The sequence below is a fragment of the Talpa europaea genome (assembly GCF_964194135.1).
Source record: "Talpa europaea genome assembly, chromosome: 9".
NCBI classification, from domain to species: domain Eukaryota; kingdom Metazoa; phylum Chordata; class Mammalia; order Eulipotyphla; family Talpidae; genus Talpa; species Talpa europaea.
The window spans coordinates 78,921,647-78,941,860 of record NC_140076.1 but is presented as its reverse complement, the minus strand read 5'-3'; the positions used below and the strand labels follow the sequence as shown (position 1 = coordinate 78,941,860).

General features: G+C 49.7%; 1 protein-coding gene and 1 pseudogene across 2 annotated transcripts; one reads left to right on the top strand and one right to left on the bottom strand.

The window, feature by feature from the left end:
* Positions 1-12,362: 12,362 nt before the first annotated feature.
* Positions 12,363-15,198, top strand: LOC311177757 (NADH-cytochrome b5 reductase 3-like; annotated as a pseudogene). The gene is made up of 2 exons: positions 12,363-12,390; positions 14,166-15,198. The product of its transcript is annotated as an NADH-cytochrome b5 reductase 3-like (transcript).
* Positions 15,199-16,789: 1,591 nt separating this feature from the next.
* S100A2 (S100 calcium binding protein A2) lies at positions 16,790-18,264 on the bottom strand (the record flags this gene model as incomplete). The annotated part of the gene is made up of 2 exons (XM_084244005.1): positions 16,790-16,942; positions 18,124-18,264. 2 exons carry the CDS (start codon positions 18,262-18,264, stop codon positions 16,790-16,792), a joined length of 294 nt encoding a protein of 97 aa, XP_084100131.1.
* Positions 18,265-20,214: the final 1,950 nt, after the last annotated feature.

Here is a 20,214-nt window from a genome sequence, read left to right as displayed (position 1 = left end):
TCACTGTCACAGAACAAAGGTGTGACTCCCAGCAGAAACCCAGGTCAGTTCCCCACTCACTTCTGCCCCAGAGTTTCCCAGGGCTACTCCCAGACCAGCCTGAATCTCAACGTCCTTCCCACCCCACACGTCCCCTCCTTCAAGCTGCCTTCCCTGACCAAACCAGCTGCTCCTAATTTTTTTCCCTATTGCCTCCCATGGTTATTTTTCTGGACAAAGTTCTCATTTCCCCAACATCACTACAGATCCTTGGGAAGAGAGTGCCCCACCACCCACCTGCACCCCAACACAGGGGTTCCTCCAAGGACTCCCCAATTCTATCCACCTTTTGTCATTTCTGACAGCAGGAAGCATTTGGCTCCACTCTGCACACCCCATGAGACACAACACCCTGGCCCTAGAAACCACCCCCTTTTTGGACCCCAGGTTTCCTCAATAGTAACTTGCAGAGAGGGATTTTGCCCTAGTTCCCTGAGCCCAGGCCCTTGGAGAGCTGGACTTCTGAGGAAGGAGGATCAGGTCTAAGAGGAATCCCCACTGCCACATCACCCCTCCACATTCCATGTTCCCCCAAACTCAAGGAAACTGCATGAAAAGGAAAATCCAGGACCCTCTCCACCTCACTGTGTCATGAGCCTTGGGCCCTGTCTGGGTCTCAGGTGCCTCATCAGTACAGTGGGGTTCATCTAGCTCACAAGCCTAGTTAGGCACAGAACCAGTCTCTAGAGTGGCCAGCTCAGACATTTACCAGTCTGACTGGCCCACCTGAGGACATCCCCCTGACTCCTGAAGGTCTTGAGATAGAAGGTTCTGCATAAGGGTAGCCTCTTCTGTTAGGGAGAGAGGCTTTTCCCAGAACTGTCCACCTCCTCCCAATTACACTGTCCCCTCCAACCATCCTTCTGGGAGGATGGCTCCAGCCTGGGGAAATCCTAAGGCTGCCAGGAAGGCAACATTTTTTCCATGCATGTTCAGTGACTCACTCCTGGTCCCTCCAGGGGATGGGAGTCCTACAAGGCAAGACAGCCATGAGCAAGGCTCTCTCCCTGGTGATTCCCTCTCATCTCAGCCCTGTAGAGCAAGTGGCCACAAAGGCTGTGGCTGAGGAATGTGGGGAATGGGCCAAGCGCTGCCTGGGGTCTCTGCGACAGCCCAGAATAGGAGCAGGTTCTGGATTCCCAGGAGAAGAAAGAGAGACTAAGGAACCCCAGAGGTGCTCAGCAGGCCCTTCTGGGCTCCTGCCAGCCAGCCTGGCGCCTCCACTGTTGCTTTTTTAGAAGGCTGGTGCCTGATGACTAGAGGGAATCCTGTCTTCCCATGCAACCCTGGCCCTTCTCAACCCCTCTGCAGGAATGAAGCAAGAGGCAGGGGAAGGAAGGGGAAGCTAAATGAAGGGAACACCAATTCTATAACCCAGAGTCCCCACATGCCAGGACCTCAGCAACCCGTACTCCCTGATCCAAACACCCTACAAGGGATCCTCTGGGTCACCACATCTGACCTCACTCATCAGTGCCTGCTGTGCTCATCCCTCTACCCCATGCCCCAACACCCAGGAGTTAGGCTGGTTGGTGGAGCCCCTGAGCTGCCCCAACACCCTACCCAGGGCAGGATCCCAGCAGCAGGCACTCACCTCTGGTGTCGGCAGCTCAGCTATAGGAGCTGGGAGACAGGACATCCCTATTTGTAGCCTCCCAAAAAGGGAAGGGAGCAATTATGGAGAGCCCAAGTAGGTCAAGCTGAGGAAGCCCTTAGGGGCTCCCCTGCCCTCGTTGGCCCCTATTACAGGCCCCACCCACCCACCTCTTCTTGCACATCAAAGGCCCAATCTGGACTCTGACACCACCCCCTTCACTCCCTCCCCCAGAGTGGGAAACTGAAGACATCTCCTTCTGCATGATTGGAGGAAGCGGGCTGGACTTCACTCTCTTATCTCTTTCCCCTGAAAAAGCACCCCAGAATACAAAATAGGGTCACACTTTAGCCTTTCTTGTGATTGTACTCCCAAAAAAACCCTGTGCCAGAAGGGGTCTTGGAGAGCATCTGGTTAAGTCCCCTCATTAAGGGTAAGGACACTGAGGCCCTGAGACCCCTCCCTGCCTCATCTCCAGATCATCTGGTTCTTGGTGGTTTTGGGTTGATGGTCTGTGGAGGCTTTTGAGGTTCAGGAAGGTGTGATCCCCCTAGGGTCCCATCCAACTGCTGGGCTCTCTTCTGCTCCCCAGCACTGCAAAGAAATTTGGACAACAGACCATAAGGGCTATGGCCAGAGCTCCCCAGGGTTGTCTCCTGGGGTGCTGGTTCCACTCTGCTCTGCACCTAGGCCACTGTCCTTGCAGTCTGTAGAGAGGGAGTGGGTTTCCTCTGGCTTTGAGCTTAAACATGTATCCTATTGGGTCCCAAATTGTGGGGGGTTGTCCCCTTGATTCCCATCCGCCAGTGAGCCTTGCGCTACAGCTTCTGCTTTGCTCATGGGCTGCTGTGGCCCGTGCCTACGCCCTGCTCACCTCCTAGTGCCTGCTTTCACTGGGATTTTGGTCTCATTCCTTATTGGTCCTCCAATGCTATGGAAAAGATTTTTCTGATCTAGCCTGCATTTTCTGTTGTTTTCAGGTGGAGCAGCACAGACTGCCATATTGCCAGAATTAAAATCCCTCCTCATCTCTTCTCCACTCCTTTTCTTGTTCCTTAGTCTAAAAGACCCCTCCCCTGGGGCCTCCCTGGTGGCGCAAGGGGTTAAGACGCAACCTATGAAGTTATCTGCAGCCACTGCAGCATGTGTTTGATCCCCAGCCAGGGAGCTACCCACATGGTGCAAAAGACCTCTCCTGTCTTGCCTGCTGCTCACCTCAGCAGTGTATTTCAGTCAGTCTGCCTGTTCTTCTCCCGACTCTGTCTCTGGTGATTCCTCTCACCCCCATACCTCTGGCCTGTACCCCAGTTCTTGTATGCATAAAAAAATAAATCTTTAAAAAAATTAAAAAAATAAAAGACCCCTCCCCATTTCACGGACAGAAAAGCTGCTACTCAGAGTGTGGACGGGGAGAGCAGCTCTGGTTCCTAAGCCACTGAGGAGGCCCCAGTGCTCTTGGAGGCAGCCAGAGCATAATGACCTCACCCTGGGCCCCACCACCCAACCTCTGACCATGTCCTCATCTCCCCGCAGACTTGGATCCTATGGGCCAGGGAAACAAACAGTGGGGAAGGAGAGCTGTGATTAGCCCTGTTTTATAGGCAAAGAGTTATGGGGAGTAGGAGACATAAGTGGGGGTCAGAGTTGACCAGCAACTAATTCAGTTCTAGGTCAAGCAGGTATTCCCACCTATGATATGCCAGTTCCTCCACCAGCCACCTCCCTCAGGCAGGTCACCCCAATCGCTTTGGCCCCATTTCCTCACCATTTCCTCAGTCAGTGGTCAAGGATAATATGGTAACTACTTCATAGGATCACTGTAGGGCTTAAATGAGTGGATACAGTAAGTGCTCATTTAATGTCATCACTGTCAGTTGCTGTCTTGGAAACAGCAACTCTGAGCAAAAAGGCATCTAACAAAACCCATTTGACCAGAGGCTAATTGATATAAACAGGAGTTCATTTCCTACAACATATTTCTGGTCACAAAGTCATCACCAAATTTCTGAATAAAGATCCCTTCTAACATTTCTAACATTAAACAATTTCTTGTATTCATCCATTTATTCATTTCCCAACCCTCTTATTCCAGCTTGGAGTCAAGGGTGCTGAGCCTAGCCCTGCGGCTCAGGAAGACAGAGCCAAGCCTGCACTGTATACCCTTCCATTCCATGCAGGGCAAGCATGTCACACGCACCCATACTCACCCTGATGGAGATGTGACAATGAACATCATAAGTGCATCTTGGGATGTGGAAGAAAACCAGAGTCCCCACAGAAAATCCTTGGAAGCCCAAGAAGGTGGTGCAGACCCCACCCAGCAGTGGCCTGGCCAATTTTTTTTCTCGTCAACATGGCAACAAAATGGCATTACTCGAGGCCCTGCTCCAGTAACCAAAGCTCACAAAGTAAAGTACCTGGCACATGCCAGAGCTTGATAAATATAACTGAGACTTGCTCAAAGTCACATCATCAATAAGTGACAGGTCTAAGAGCCATTCAAGATGAAGATAATATTTAGGGACCCTTGTCCTAGGCATTGGGGGGAGAGCCATAAACAAAATAGACCTCTCTGTGGAGATGATGGTTTTGGGGGGGTAAACAGACAATAAACAAAGGGGGGCTGAGCTAGTAAGGTCAGTGCTAGAAAGAACAATAATGCAGGACAAAGGGAAGATGTTGGTAGGGGACCCGAGAAATTTAGATAGTGGCCAGGAAAGAGTGGGGCCACGCAGCTCCCCAGAGAAGAGTCTCACCTGCCAGGCTTTCTTGTAGCTCATCCTAACTGTACCTCCAGGAAAGCAGCACCTTTGTGAACCCATAGGGAGGGGCTGCCACCATGAAGGCACAGGAGTTCACTCAGAGACAATAGCTGAGGGTGGAGGGCGGAGAGGTCCGGGTGTAGGCACACTGGGGGTTGGAGGGTCATCATCATGAGGCGAACCCTTCACTGAATGGACCCTCACTCCAAACCCCACCATGTTCTCGCCTCCTGACCTCCCACGTGTCCTTTATCTCATTTGGGGCTTCATGGCCTTACTTCCAAGATGGGTTTGGGGAGAGGCCTACCAGAGACCCCAGCTGTGCTTGGCACCACCTAGCAGGACTGTGGAGATGTGAGGGCAGAGGTCTCTGAGAACAACTCAATGATTGGCACTCCTTCCCCTCCCTGGAGACAGCTGGGAGAGAACCAGGCCCTCCTCTCCAGGTCAGTTTACCCAGGTGAAAAGCTGCAACCTCCCTTCCTTTGCTCCCCCAAGTTTTGAGATTGATTGGACTCTTCCTGCCCTGCTGGAAGCAATAACCCGGATCCCCCTTTCTGCAGTGGTTCCATATGCTCAGAGCCCCCAAGGCCCCACCATCTTCCTCCCTTTCCACCTCTGCTGTGCTCACACTCCACTTACTACTTGGCCCCTCCCCAGAGCTCCCTGCAGATGTGTGCTGACTGCTGAGGAGTGCACCCTGTCTGGAGGGTGAGGAGCCCCCTCCCAAGAGGAGCAGCGTGAGAGGTAAGCGCAGATGCTATTGGGTCTGACAGGACTTGCCACAGCGCTGACCTTCCCCCACCCCCCACTCCCTGCCACTGTCAGCACCAGTGCCTTACAAAGGCAAGTGCCCAAAAGTCAAGTCTTAGAGTCTGACTCAGTTCCTCAGGGAGGAATCATATGAAATTCCTAGAACACCTGGATGTGTCATGTGCTTGTGCTGAAAGGCCTGGGTATGAGAGACTGATAACCCCATTCCCAACCAACCCTGTAGCTCAGTGGGACCACAAACCTAGTCGCACAGAGGGATTCCCCTCTTTTCTCAGCATCTGAGCCAGGTGTGGGGAAAGTGTGGGAAGAAAGTTTGATTTCTGGGTCTAGGGCTGAAGCTGGAGCCAGGAAGGGCTTTGCTACAGAACTGGGGGCTTGGAGGTGGGAAGAGCATCTGAACTAGGACCAAGTAGGCCTTAGACCTCCCACCTCCTTTGACAGCTAAGGCATTTCCCCATTTGCCCTTTTCTGAGGTGGGAGCAGTGAATCAAGAGGAGATCAAGTGACCTTCCAGTGAGAAAATGGGGAGCTCTACCCAATCACTGAGCCCATCTCATTTCCCACCTTTCCCTTCATTCTCTTGCTTGGAATGTCAACAGGCTGCCAGAGGTTGACCCAAAAGAGCAAAGACCAAAGTGACAGTGGGACATGTTGGGAGGTAGAGTTGTATTCCTGAGGCCCTCCTGGGGGCAATCCCAGGAGTGAATGAGAGCCCCTGGCCAGCAGTTCTCTGAAGGGTGCATTTTCTGGACCCTCCTGCTCTGCTTTCACACAAAGATTTGGGGGCAGGGGTGAGATAGGAAGATAGCTGGGACCAGCTAGGAAAGGCTGGTATTTATTAGTTTGTCAAATACACAGAAGGAAAAGAAATCAGCCTGGATCGGTGCTTAGCCAGATGAGGCAAGTGCCCCCCCGCCAGATCATTTCCATTACCCAGAACTGAGCCCCAGCAGAAGCCAGGGCCCATCGTGAGCAGTCAGACTACAACAGCCCACCACCAGCATGGGCCGCTCCCTGCTGATCCAGGGTTGGGAGACCAGAGCATCCGACTCTGCTCACCCAAGTCCCCTTCATGCCCCACAAAGCATGGGCTTTGAGATGAGGGGGAAAGGGGAGGGACACCCAGATTGCCAACCTCAGGGCCCATAGAAGTGTGGCCTCTTCTTGCAGCCATGGGTCGAGTACTAGCACTGTTCCTTATTTAACCTCCCCCAGTCTCTAGCTCCTCGTCTGTGAAGTGCAGAAACTGATAGCACATCACTCATCTAATTGCTGTGAGGATTTAATGGGAAGATGCTTGCACAGGCCCCACGGAGAGCCTGATGGGGGTGGGGGTGGGGTACTCCATTAATGGGAGATGGGGCTCCCTCTCGGTTTCCTCATCTGTAAAAAGGCCCTAATGATACTCCTTTCAGAGTTACCTGAGGCTGAAATGACAGTGTAGAGGAAGGAGTTTTGAGAAATGCTGCGGAAATATTAATTACCCCTATCGTGATTTCTTGACCTATATTCACTGGCGCCCTTTCCTGGAGGATAATAGGAAGGTGGGCTTCTCTCTCTTCCTGCCAGGGCTTGCCCAGCCTTGCCTCACCAACCCCAGACAGGAGTTGAGGCAGGACAGTAAGTGAGAACAAGCAGGCTATTTCAGTACCTTCTTACTCAGCCCTTTTCCAGTCTGGCGAATTCTAGTCCGAGCGACTCTATAAGTAGCTCCCAAGTATCAGAATTTTTCAGGGAATTAAGAAAACAATTCAGGAAAATACAGTCTATTACTTGTCTACTATCCGTCCCCTCTTTCCTTGTTATTAAACTCTTTTTTTTCTTTCAAACATACCCAACTAAAAATAGTTACAGTTAAGACTAGCCATATTACAGTAGAGGCCAAAGACATGTAGGTGGAAATCTCTGGGAAGGGAAGGTGTTTTGTTTTTTTTTTTTTAAAGATTTATTTATTTATTTACACAAGCACTGGGTACAGTCAGAAGCACGGGAGGGTGAGAGAATTCACCAGAGCCAGAGCGGGGAACAGAACAGGCAGACTGATGAAGTACACTGCTGAGGGGAGCAGCAGGTGCATCAGGAGAGGTCTGTTGCGCCATGTGGGGCCCTCACTGGTGGCTGGGGATCAAACTGGCCCTGCAGAGGCTGCAGGTAGCTTTGCAACCCAGCGCTCAAGCGCTGCACCACCAGGGGAGGCCCGGAAGGTGCTTTTTGTATAAAGTCTCCTAAGGAAAAAGCTTTTCGCACCTTGTCCTTCCTCAGTCTTCCAGCCTGGAGTGTGAGCGGTGAGACCTGAAGGTTTAGAGCCATTTTGTGATGGTGCAGCAGCAAGCATGTGGGAGGCAGCTATTGTACAGATTACAGAGCCGAAAAATGAAGAGACACGGAGACAAATGGCAACTCTGGGCCCCTGAACCAATCCTAAACTTCCTTCCAGAGGCTTCTTGTTATATAAGACAATTAAAGCAGTTGTTTTAGTTGGGTTTTCTGTGCCTCGTGGCTGAATTAATTCCTAACTGGTGGAGAACTTTGTATCTGAAAGTGGAGTCCTGATGTAAAAGAATTTAAAATGTGGAATTGTCAAAGTTGAGAAAGAAAGGAGTGAGACATGAGGACCCAATACATACAGGCTGGAAAGTTGGGGATCCTGTTGTGAAATGGTAAAACATTTGGCCAAACTGTCTCCTGATGGACCTTGGATGCAAACCAAATGGAAGCCTAGGTGTGATGACAGAAGAAGGAGTAGAAAAAGTTTTGAAAGTTGGTATGTGCTGCCTCCATGCATCTTTCATCAGAGACCAGCAAGAGCAAAATGCTGGTGCCACTGGCTCTGAGACCAGGCAATGCTAGAAGCACCTGCTAGAAGGATCTCAACGAAGTTGTTAGTAATCATTTAGGGACAGTGAGAAAATTGTTATGAAAGCCGAAGAAAAGGAAATTCCTTCTCTATAGTGGCGAAATGTCTGAAAAAACTATTGTCTGTGATAATGTGGAAAATAGAAAGAGCACCTAATAAAAAATAGAAAAGTATTTTCTGGCTAAGGAGACTCTTAGAATACAGAAAGTGCTGATTGACGTTGTCTGGCTGCCTCTGATAAAATATGTGAAGAAAGAAGTGAACTGTGAAAGGGATGATTCCATCTGTTAGCAGAACTTAGAGGAAACAGAGGGCCCAGGACCATCTTCCAGCTAACAAATGGCTCTCAGAGTAACAAATGACTTCAAAGATCAGATCCAGGGTCCTGCCAATGAAAAGGGAAGATGAAGTCAAAGTGAGACCCTTCATGGAGACCTCAAAAAGACTTCAGAACAAGTCTTCTTAGATCTTATAGATCTTCTCAGATAAACAATGAGCCTTCTGATAATTTACAAGTGTGCCTTTAGACCCTTTGAAACACATGGGCCTTTGAAAAACTCAAGGTCGTTTTCTCACAGCACCCAGATACTCAGTCCAAGGTGGAGGGGAGCCCTTCTCAAAGAGATTTATAGGCGTGGCTTTGTCTAATTAAGTGAACAATAAATTGAAACAGGAATGCCACACATTTTAAAGGAATTTTATCACCTTGAACTGAGAGGGATACAGTTCAAAACAAAAAGAAGCTTTGGATCTTTGACTTCCTATGAGCAGGAAGCAGGCGAGAAAGTCATTTCAGTTCAAGCACAGTCATTTCTTGTGGTAAAGAAAGATTTAACTCAGCAAATGAAATCAAGAGGCTAAAGCAAAAAAGAACCATTTATAGAGAACAGACCCAGACCCTAATCAGGAATCTGGTGGCATGTATTTGAGCCAATTTCATAATTGTAATGGATCCACAATCACTTTGTGCCTCTAATCTAACACCTCTGCCTTTGGAATTGGAGTGTTTGTTGCAGTTATCTATCCCTGGCTTGCCATTCTACATTGAATGTGTTGTTCACAGATCTTCAAATCCAGAGAACTTATTCTTGAGAAGCTATAATGGAGGGACTACACCTGGGAAATTTCATCCATATCTGAACCTGACTTACCTAACAAGTTCCTGGGCTTGATGCCAAAATAGGATGAGACTTTGTGTGTCTTGGGAAGGAAACCAGTGCATTTTGCCTGTGAATGGGATGTGATCTGTGGTCATTAGATGGCAGAATGTGGTATCCAGTCTCCAAAAGTGGTTGCTGTTAGTTTTGTGCGTGCTGCTCCTCACATTAAGAGATGGAGCCTAATTTTCTTCCCCTTGAAATTGGGCCAGTCAGAATTATTTGCTTGATCAATAGAATGCAGCAGAAACAATGTCCTGAGATTCCTGAGATTAATCTTAAGAAGCCACACAACTCTCGTTTGGTCACTGGGGATACTCACTTTGAAGACACTCCTCAGAACCCAGCTGCTCTGAGAATCCCAAGCCACACAAAGAGGTCATGGCTAGGTGTTCCAGATCACAGCCCCAGCTGAGCTCATTGCTGACAACCAACATCAAATGCCAGGTATACTGAGTGAGCTACCTTGGGTGTTGAGTTAATTTGAAATTTGCAATGACTCCAACTCCAACTTTCATCTGGGAATCTGGCAAGATGGCAGCAGAGTGAATACACTGGGCTCCTTGCCTCCTCCAGACACTCACAACAAAGCTGATACAAAACAAAATGCAAAACTCCTACAGGAAAAACTGATTATCAGAGTACACAACAGGAGCATCAGCTTGACTGAAAGAGGTAGGGAAAATGCTAAATGAACTTTGTTTAGAGTAATAATGAATCAGTACAACCCAAAAGAAAGAGGAGTGGCTGTGGTATAGAGCCCCCTACTGCTATTGAATTGGGCACATGCCAACATTGGGTGTCCTATGATTCAGCACTGCACTAGATAAGGGGGTACATGAGCAGGCATCTGGGATGGAGAGTGCACTCACTGCAGGAGAGCTGCAGAGGAGAGGGCACAGAGCAAGGACTACTGACTTGAATCTGAGGCTTACAACACAGAACTGTTTTAGCCTGAAGAGGGTCAGGCTAAATACCTGGACTTCCTTATAGAAAAGACAATTACAGAAATCCAGGCTGAGATAGCTGAAATACCTGCCACACCACACCCCAGGTTAAGATATCTAACCCAGGGCCTCCGCGGTGGCGCAGCGGTTGAGCGCTGGATTGCGAAGCTGCCCGCAGCCTCGGCAGCACCGGTTCAATCCCCAGCTGCTCCCCGGCCACCAGAGGAGGGCCCCACATGGCGTGCAGACCTCTCTGGCCACCCGCTGCTCCCCTTAGCAGTGTACTTTAGTCTGCCTGCTTTGCTCCCCACTCTAGCTCTGGTGAATTCTCTCACCCTCCCGCGCTTCTGACTGTACCCAGTGCTTGTATAAATAAATAAAAATAAATCTTGAAAAAAAAAAAAAAAGATATCTAACCCACTTGCCACCCCCTGCAAAGAAATGCTTTACAACAGGAGTTTCAGCTTCCTAGATCTTCAGGAGGTGATCCTTTGACACCTATTGCCCCAGTCCTCTTTTAAACCCACTACTGGGCCCCCAACCATTCAATAACTGCAAAAACAATAGTTGAAAATATATCCTTACTAAAACACACACACTCAAAAATGAGGAGAAAGAAGGACACAGTAGAAATGTCAGAGCAAAAAATAAGAAAAAAAAAAGAAAAATGAAATGAGCTCTGACTCAGTGGAGTTGCGCAGCATGACAGAAAGGGAATTCAGAGCAACAGCCTTAGCAATGCTTTAAAAAAAAAAAAAATGAAGGCTACAAAACAACAACAGAATAAATATAATGAAAATATGAGGCAGCCACATTGGAAATAACAGAGTGAAAAAACTATAGCTAATTTTAAAAATACAAAGGCCTTAATATCAGACAAATGGAAGCAATGGAGAAAATTAGTGAACTTGAAAACACAATCCTAGAGAACACAAGAATAGACCAAGGTAGAGAAGAAAAGAATTAAAAAACTAAAACAGTATAAGAACTCCTTAGGACAACTTAAAGAAAAAAAAATATTTATATCACGGGGGATCCCAGAGGTGAAGAAAAAAAGAAAGGCATAGAAACCCTATTTAAAGAAATAATCACAGGGGCCTCCCTGGTGGCGCAGCAGTTGAGCACTGGGTTGCGAAGCTGCCCGCAACCTCTGCGGCGCCGGTTCAATCCCCAGCTGCTCCCCGGCCACCGGAGGAGGGTCCGCATGGCGCGCAGACCTCCCCTGCCCCCCGCTGCTCCCCTCAACAGTGTACTTCGGTCCTTCTGCCTGCTCTGCTCCCCGCTCTGGCTCTGGTGAATTCTCTCACCCTCCCGCGCGCTTTTGACTATACCCAGTGCTTGTATAAACAAAACAAGCAAACAAATAAATAAATAAAACATGCCTCTATTAAAAAAAATAAAAATAAAGAAATAATCACTGACACAATCTCACCCTGGAAATGAACCAGAAGTTGTGAGACAAGAGACCTAAAGAGTTCCAAGAAAAATAATACTACTATATCTCCCTGGTGGTCTATGGGTTAAAGCTCAACACTATCACCACTGTAGCCTGAGTTCAATCCCCAGCCAGGGAGCTAATTCACATATGGTACAGCAGACCTCTCCTGTCTCACTTGCTGCTCCCCTCAGCAGTGTATTTCAGTCAACTGTTCTGCAGAACAGAAATACCTGTTCTGCTCCTCACTCTGTCTCTGGCGAATCTTTTCATCCTCCACACCTCTGGCCTACACCCCAGTTCTATGCAAAACAAAACAAAACTACTGCATAGCCACCAAGACACATAATAATATAGTTGTTGAGAATCAATGAAAAAAAAAACAAAATCCTAACACTGTCAAAAGAAAAAAAGTGTAACCTATACAGGAACATCAATCAGACTATCAGCAGATAGATGTTTCAACATTGGGCCTCCCTGGTGGCGCAAGAGGTTAAGGCACAACCTATGAAGCTACCCACAGCCACTGCAGCATGATTTTGATCCCCGGCCAGGAAGCTGACCCACATGGCTCAGGAGATGGAGCTACCCACATGGCGCAGCAGACCTCTCCTGACTCGCCCACTGCTCCCCTCAGCAGTGTATTTCAGTAGATCTGCCTATTCTGTTCCCCACTCTGTCTCTGGTGAATCCTCTCACCCCCTCACACCTCTGTCCTATACCCCAGTTCTTGTATGTATAAATGAATGAATCTTTTTTTAAAAAAAAAAAGATTTTTCAACAGAAACATTACAAACATGAAAGGACTGGAAAGAGATATTGAAGGTACTTAAAGAAAAAGACTCCCAGCCCAGAGCCACCTACCCAACAAGATTAACACCAAAATAGAAGGTAAGGGCCTCCCTGGTGGCACAGCAGGTTGAGTACAGCACTGTGAAGCTATCCGCAGCCTCTGCAGCACGGGTTCAATTCCCAGCTGGCTCGATTCCCACATGGCGCGGCAGACCTCTCCTATCGCACCTGCTGCTCCCCTCAGCAGTGCTTTCAGTCTGTCTGCCTGTTCTGCTCCCCACTCTGTCTCTGGTGAATCCTCTCACCCTCCTGCACCTCTAGCTTGTACCCCAGCTATTGTATAAATAAAAAATAAATCTTAAAAAAAAAAGATAGAAGGTAAAATAAGCACTTCACTGAAAAGCAAAAACTAAAAGAATTTATCAACACCAAATCCACTATGAAAGGTCATTATATAGCAACAGAACAATGAATATCAAGGCAAAAAACATCTAAATTATGTAACATGGAAGAGGAGGAGGAAAGTAGCAATGTGTCCCTTTAGAACCAGGCAGAAACCAGACTGTCCAATAGATCATGCAAATAGTTCATCATTTTCTAATCTTAATAAAACCTCAAGCAAAAAATATTAAAAGTAACACATAAGGGCCTCCCCGGTGGCGCAGTGGTTGAGCGCTGGGTTGCGAAGCTGACCGCGGCCTCTGCAGCGCTGGTTCGATCCCCGGCTGCTCCCCGGCCACCGGAGGAGAGTCCCACATGGCACGCAGACCTCCTGCCGCCCGCTGCTCCCCTCAGCAGTGTACTTCGGCCCTTCTGCCTGCTCTGCTCCCCGCTCTGACCCTGGTGAATTCTCTCACCCTCCCGCGCTTCTGACTGTACCCAGTGCATGCACAAATAAACAAACAAACAAACAAATAAATAAATAAAAATACATGCCTCTTTAAAAAAAAAAAAAGTAACACATAAGACCATGGAAATGTGGCCTCCCTGGTGACACAAGGAGTTAAGCACCACACTGTGAAGCAATCGCAGCCTCTGCAGCTTGAGTTCAATCCCCGGCTGGCCAGGGAGCAACCCACATGGCGCAGCAGACCTCTCCTGTCTCGCCCGCTACTCCTCTCAGTAGGGTATTTCAGTTAGTCTGCCTAGTCTGTTTCCCACTGTCTCTGGTGAATCCTCTCACACACACCCCCCCTCACCCATCTTACCTGTACCCCAGCTCTTGTATGCATAAATAAATCAATCTTTAAAAAAAAAAAAAAAAAGACCACGGAAATGGAACCCAAACAAAATATAGTAGGAAGTCCTCAAAAAAAAAAAAATTGTAGCCAAATATCCTCTATAACCAAATAGGAAATGCCAAGTGAGAATACTATTACCTAATCTCAGAATCTTGCAAGTAATAAGTTAAATTTAATTCACCAAGTGTGGCCAGATTGTTGTGTAGCAACTAGTTCATTGGCCCTAGTCACTGAGCAAAACAAGAATTGCATACCCCAGACTTCTTATTGTGTAGTGTATTTAAAGATTAATTTTTTAAAACCACTTCTGGTCAGGTGTTCTGCAACTTACAATTGAATTGCATTCTTAACTGGTAGAGAATTCGGTAACTAAAACAGAATCTTTTAATCTTTGCAGACTGGAAAATTGGGGACCCTTGGTATAAGATGGCAAAGCATTTGGTCAAATTGTCATCTGATGTGCCATAGAGCAGAGAATATGTGGCAACATTGGCTATCATTGGAGGAAAAAATAAAGAAAAAAAATCAAAACATGGATGTGAACTGGTTCCTCACAGCCTTCAGCAGAAACCAAAAGAGAAGAACAAACCCAAACTACAGCAAGTCAATCTGAAGCAAATATAACAAGAAATACAGATTTGGGGGCCCAATTGAGCACGTTGGGCCAGGTGATCCCTTCCCCAGTCTGGTTCCTGTACAGCCTGCTCATAAAGCCCTTTCAGCGCCCCTGAATCACCCCCTCCCCCATCACCCTGGAGAGCCCGACATCAAGTACCCACTGTGGCTCATCAACAGGGTGATCATCAGCTGTAACACACAGGGAGTCCCCTTCACCCCACCATCACCCCAACATATTCTGGGCCTCTCCTTCAGCCTCTACCTTGACCTCCCTGCTTGAATAGATGGGAATCTGGTCACTCGGCTTGTTTTCAGTGATGACAACAAGGGCTCCATGGACCTGGTTGTCAAAGTTTACTTCAAAGACACCATTCCAAGTTTCCTGCTGGAGGGAAGATGTCCCAGTGCCTGGCGAGCATGAACACTGGAGACACCATTGAGTCCTGGGGCCCCAGTAGGCTGCTAAACTACCGGGGAGAGCAAAGTTAGCTATCCATTCAGACGAGAAATCCACCCCCGAGGTCAGGACAGTGACGAACACGGCCTGATCATGGGAGGAACAGGCATCACCCCAATGTTGCAAGGAATCCGCGCCATCATGAACGACCCACACAACCACAAGGTGAGCCACCTGCTCTTTGCCAACCAGGCCAAGAAAGACATCCAGCTGTGGCCTGAGCTGGAGGAGCTGAGGAACCAGAATTTGGGATGCTTCAAGCTCTAGTACACAGTGGACAAAGTCCCTGAAGCCTGGGACTGCAGCCAGGGCATCATGACTGTGGAGATGAACCAGGGCCACCTTCCCGCACTGAATGAGCTAACCTGGTACTAATGTGTGGCCCACCCATCGGCCATGATCCAGCACCTGCCTGCCCAACCTGGACCAGATGGCCACCCCAAGGAGCGTCCACACCCCAGTGTCTGTCACCCTCCTTTACCATCTTCCCCCAACATCTTGCACTGTGGCCCTGGGCTCAGCTAAGCCTGCCCAGGCCTGGTGCCCTGAGTGGTCACCCCACTGGGCTATTCCCTACGGGGCCACTTTGGGAGCTGGTTCTGTTGTGAGGGGCCACATTGCCCACCACCTTCAGGGCAGGTTCCTGTCTGGCCCTCACCATTCTTGTCCAGATCCTTTGACCCCGCCTGGGCCCTCCCCACCCCTAACTCCACACTCTACTGGCCCAGGCCACCAGCACCACATTCTACTCCCCTCCAGAGTGAACCATAGTCTGGAAATAACAGAAATGCACCAGCAGTCCAGAGTTGCCATTCCCAGGGACCCCTGGCCACCACCAGGACCCCCATTTGCCACCCCTTCTGCAGTTCATAGCCATGGCTTTATACCGCATGATGGGTAACAGCAGAAAGTCCTCTAGACGGAGACTGCTGGAGACCAGAGACTGGAGCCTAGCACAGCTGCAGCCAATTAGCTGGAGAGGGAGGAGGGGGCTGATGAAGGTACAACATGTCCAAGCTTTCCCATGGCAGGAGTTCTGGGCTGTCAGCTGGATGGTCTGATGGACCACGTAGGCACCCCACCCCCGGCCGCCCCGAGGGCAGAGCTAAGCGCAGCTTCATTTATTCTTCATCCAAAACTCCCACTGCCCTCCCATTGGGGGAGATTTTGAGCAGGGCCTCCTGTCTGAGAGATGGTCTCAGTGGCCTGCCTCCATGTTGCCTTTACACAAGTGTGTTAGCTTCTTGCATTTCAGAGTCACTTAGGAGCAGAAACAACACTGGAGTAAAACTTTGCTGATTAAAAAAAGCCAGAAATGGGACCTCCCAGGTAGCACAGTGGTTGAGTGCTGAGTTGCGAAGCTGCCCACAGCCTCTGTAGCTTCAGTTCGATCCCCGGCCACTGGGCGAGGATCCCACATGGCGCGCAGACCTCTCCTGCCGCCCGCTGCTCCCCTCAGCAGTGTACTTCGGTCCTTCTGCCTGCTCTGCTCCCCGCTCTGGCTCTGGCGAATTCTCTCATCCTCTCACGCTTCTAACTGTACCCAGTGCTTGTATAAATAAATAATCTTTTAAATAAATAAATAACTAAATAAATCATTTTAAAAGCCAGAAATACAGATTTGCACACAGGACACTGCCTATGGCCTGCAGCCTGCACAAAGTCGCTGAGCAGCTCCTTGCATGACTGGCTGCTCATGGCATTGAAGGGCAGGCCTTACTGCAGAGATTACATCCTCCCTTCCTGGTGGGTATTTTCTTTTTTAATAAAATAATAGTGACAGCAGATGGTATTTGCCTTTTAAAATATCTTTATTTGGCAAATACACATGTATGTTGTAGCAAATTATCTCAATTTCCAAATTTCTAATTTGAAATCCTGCAATCTGGGACCTAAGGCACAGCTCTGGCCTTGGGAAGATTTCTGGAGGTCAGGGTCCAGGTGGGATCTAGGAGACCCCCAGAGCCCAGCACCCAGCTGCACCAGTCAGGTTACGGGGCATAACTGAGCAATTAAACTACTATCAACAAGTTAAAAAGTTTATTGAGTACAAAACTAAAAGGGAAAGAGAGTCCTCCTGAGCCTGAGACTCATGGCAGGGGCTGAGAGCTCTGCTTCAGACCCGATCTGCATATCCCTCGAAGAAGTCGTTGCACATGACAGTGACCAGAGCCAGAAAGACAGCATACTCCTGGAAGTCCACCTGCTGGTCACTGTTCTCATCCAGGTTGCCCATCAGCTTCTGCAGGCCCTCCTCATCCACCTTCTCCTGAAACCGAGAGAGGGGGGTCATCACCAGCCTGCTGTGTACCCCCACCTCACACGGAGCACACCCCTGGGACAGCCCAGCTCTCCCCTGGTGCTGGGAAACCGGTAAGTGGTAGGCAGGAGCCCCAGAAGCAACTGAGAGCCCCTCATTGGTGAGTATCCAGCTCTCCCTGCTGGGAGTGAGGAGCCAGGCCCCCCTGAAGCAGGGAATCTGCTCTGTTCACCATAGGAGCACAGCAAAGTGGGGCTCACTGCCCCCATTTTGCTGGCAAGGAAACCAAGTCTTTCTGGGGGCCACCACCTCACTCCCTATTGCAGCAAGTTGAATTCAGAAAAGGCAAATATTTTTAAATACCAGCCAAAGGCCTCCCTGGTGGCGCAAGGGGTTAAGCACCACACTATGAAGCAATCCGCAACCTCAGCAGCACGGGTTCGATCCCTGGCCGGCCAGGGAGCAACCCACGTGGTGTGGCAGACCTCTCCTGTCTCGCCTGCTGCTCCCCTCAGCAGTGTATTTCAGTCAGTCTGCCTGTTCTGTTCCCCACTCTGTCTCTGGTGAATCTTCTTACCCCCACATCTCTGGCCTGTACCCCAGCTCTTGCATGCATAAATAAATACCTCTTTTAAAAAATTAAACAAAAAACAGCCAAAACGAAACCAAATTAGAAAATCTGACCCCAGAATTTGTTATAGGAAAGGACACACCTGACAAGTTCAAAACTTGAGAACTGATTTGGGGATTAATCCAGGAGGGTATGGGGAGGGCAAGAGTTGACTACATTTCTCTGCAAAATGTTCCTGGGTGCCTATCTTGATTGGCTTTTTTCTTCCTGCACACACCTTCTTTGTTGGGCAAGTAAATATGAAAAATGAGGGTGTGAGAAACAGCTGTGTGATCCTGGACTAGTTACTTCCCCTCTCTGATTTGCTTGACTCTCCAATGAGGGGTTAGAACAGGACTCTGACGGCCCTCACAGCACATCCTTCTCAGGGAAGCTGCAGGAAACAGCCAGGAACAGCCTTCACAGCTGGGCTCACTGCAACATTTCTCGGGCCATAAAGGGCTCTACCCCACCCTGGATCTGCATCAGCAGGCACGCCGGAATGGGGGAGAAGAGACCTAGCCCTCACCCCCACGTTCACAGACCAGGACCCTCCCTGTCCCAGGCTGACCCCACTCACCCCCACAAAGCTGGGTAGCTCCTTGTGCAGAAGTTCCTTCATCTCCCCTTTGCTCAGCTTGAACTTGTCGCCCTCTTGACCAGAGTACTTGTGGAAGGTGGTGACCATCACAGCCAGTGCCTGTTCCAGGGGGCTGGACATCTTGGATTTGGAGCTACAGAGACGGCAGGTGATAAAGACACCTCAGCCCAGCCTGCAGGACCCACTAGCCCCGGAGCCCCAAATCCTCCTCTGAATGGGAAGCAGGGGCTGCATCGCCCCCTGGCTGTGGCCCCCTGGGCAGGGGCCACCCTCCACCAGACACTGACAGAAAATATAAAACCTTCCCCCATGCATGGAAGTCACCAAAGACGGCCTCATGTCTCCTCTGATCATACCTGGGGCACACCCAGAAGGGCAGGGCTCCCCCTTTTGAGTGTCTGTGGGCAGGGAAATGACAGGGCAGTGGGAATCCCATTTGGGAATCCTCTCTGTACAGCTCCCTCCCAGGCCCGTGGGCTCTATGCAAGCACAAGATGGCATCTCTGTGGCTTAAATGGAGAGGCCCACTAGTCTCTGGTGGTAGTCATGGCTGCAACCTAAGAGTGCAAGTCATTTTCCACATATAACTGGAAGTCCCCTGGCAGGGATGTTTCCTCCCTCAGACTAGGGACACTCACAAGGTAGGGACTATGTGTCCCTCCAAACTGGAGACCATCAGACAGTTGCGTGGTGGGGCAACTGAGTACCTTCCCCTTCAGGAAGGATCCTATTGGGATTAGAATAAAGAAATGAAATGTCCAGTGCCCCAGGATGAGGACACAACCTGGGGACACAAGGACACACCACAGAGTCACTTTGCCCAGAGCCTTGTCTCTGAGAAAGTCCACCCCAGCTCAGGAGGTTGAGGCCAGGGGAGTTGGTGCCCAAGGCAGGGAAACCTCAGCCCATCCTGCCAGCCCTGCCATGGAAAGGGGAGGGGAGGTGGGAGAAGTCAGGAAACTGCAGGGGGGGGTCCATGTAACTACTCTGGGCAGGGCCCCCACCCTTCAGATTCCAGGCTCTTTCTCCTTAGTTCTGTTAGAATTCAAGACTTTATAAAAAACTAAAACTGAAATTAAAAAAGTTCAGAATTCTCATTAAAACACCTCCATTCACCTACGCGCTTCATTCTTCTAGACCCAGACCCCAAGAAGGTCCTCTGCATAAAGATGCCCAGACTGAAGCCCACAGAGAGGCACCCCAGATGGAGGGACTCTAGTGAAGACCTCAGTAACCCTAAAGTGAGATCTCACAGAGGAACTGGGAACTACCCCAACTCGACTCTTTACAGAAGGCCCAAATGGAAGACACCCAGAGAGGCCCCAGGTCAGCCAGAAAGATAACTAGGAGATCAAGACAAAGGCACAAAGGCAGAGACCACAGGGGTCCTCCCCACCAGCCAGCTAAGGACAGAGGCACTCACCAAGCCAGATGGCGCAGAGACTCAGGAAGCTGAGCAAAGTGGCAGGTGCCCAGGGTGGGGTTTATATGCCAGGCCCACTGGCCCCCAACCTGGCATTCCAAGAAACCAAACCTGTCCTAACCTGATCCCACCAAAGCCTGGCCGCCAGCCATTGCACAACTCCAGCCTGGCCCCCTCCTCCCTCTCAGCTTGGCCACCAGCTCCAGGAGAGCCCCAGACCGGATCAGGGCAGTCTGTGGTCACCCAGGTCATGGGAAGGGGGGAGTGGTAATGTGGGGAAGGGGCAGCCTGCCCCAGCTGAGGGAGGCAGCCCAGCTGGTGAGGCCTGGGGACACATGCCAAGCCTTGTTTTCATGACATGCCTGCAAGTCCCAACTCATTCGTGTGTCAGAGGCTGCAGGGCATGCCAAACCCCACTATGTGTGCTTGTGTGTGTGTGCACGAGTGTGTAACAGTCTGGGGCCACCCTTAGAAAGCAGGGTGGCAGAGGAGGCAGATGGGGGGCCTGAAGAAGAGGAGCCAGGCAGGTGGGCCTCAGGGAGTAGGGGAAACCAAGTTACTCTTAAGAGCTGGCACCAGAATACTTCTTAATGACATAATGAGGAAAGTGGTTGTGCTTGAAAATACCTTGAAAGGCCCCCTTTGGG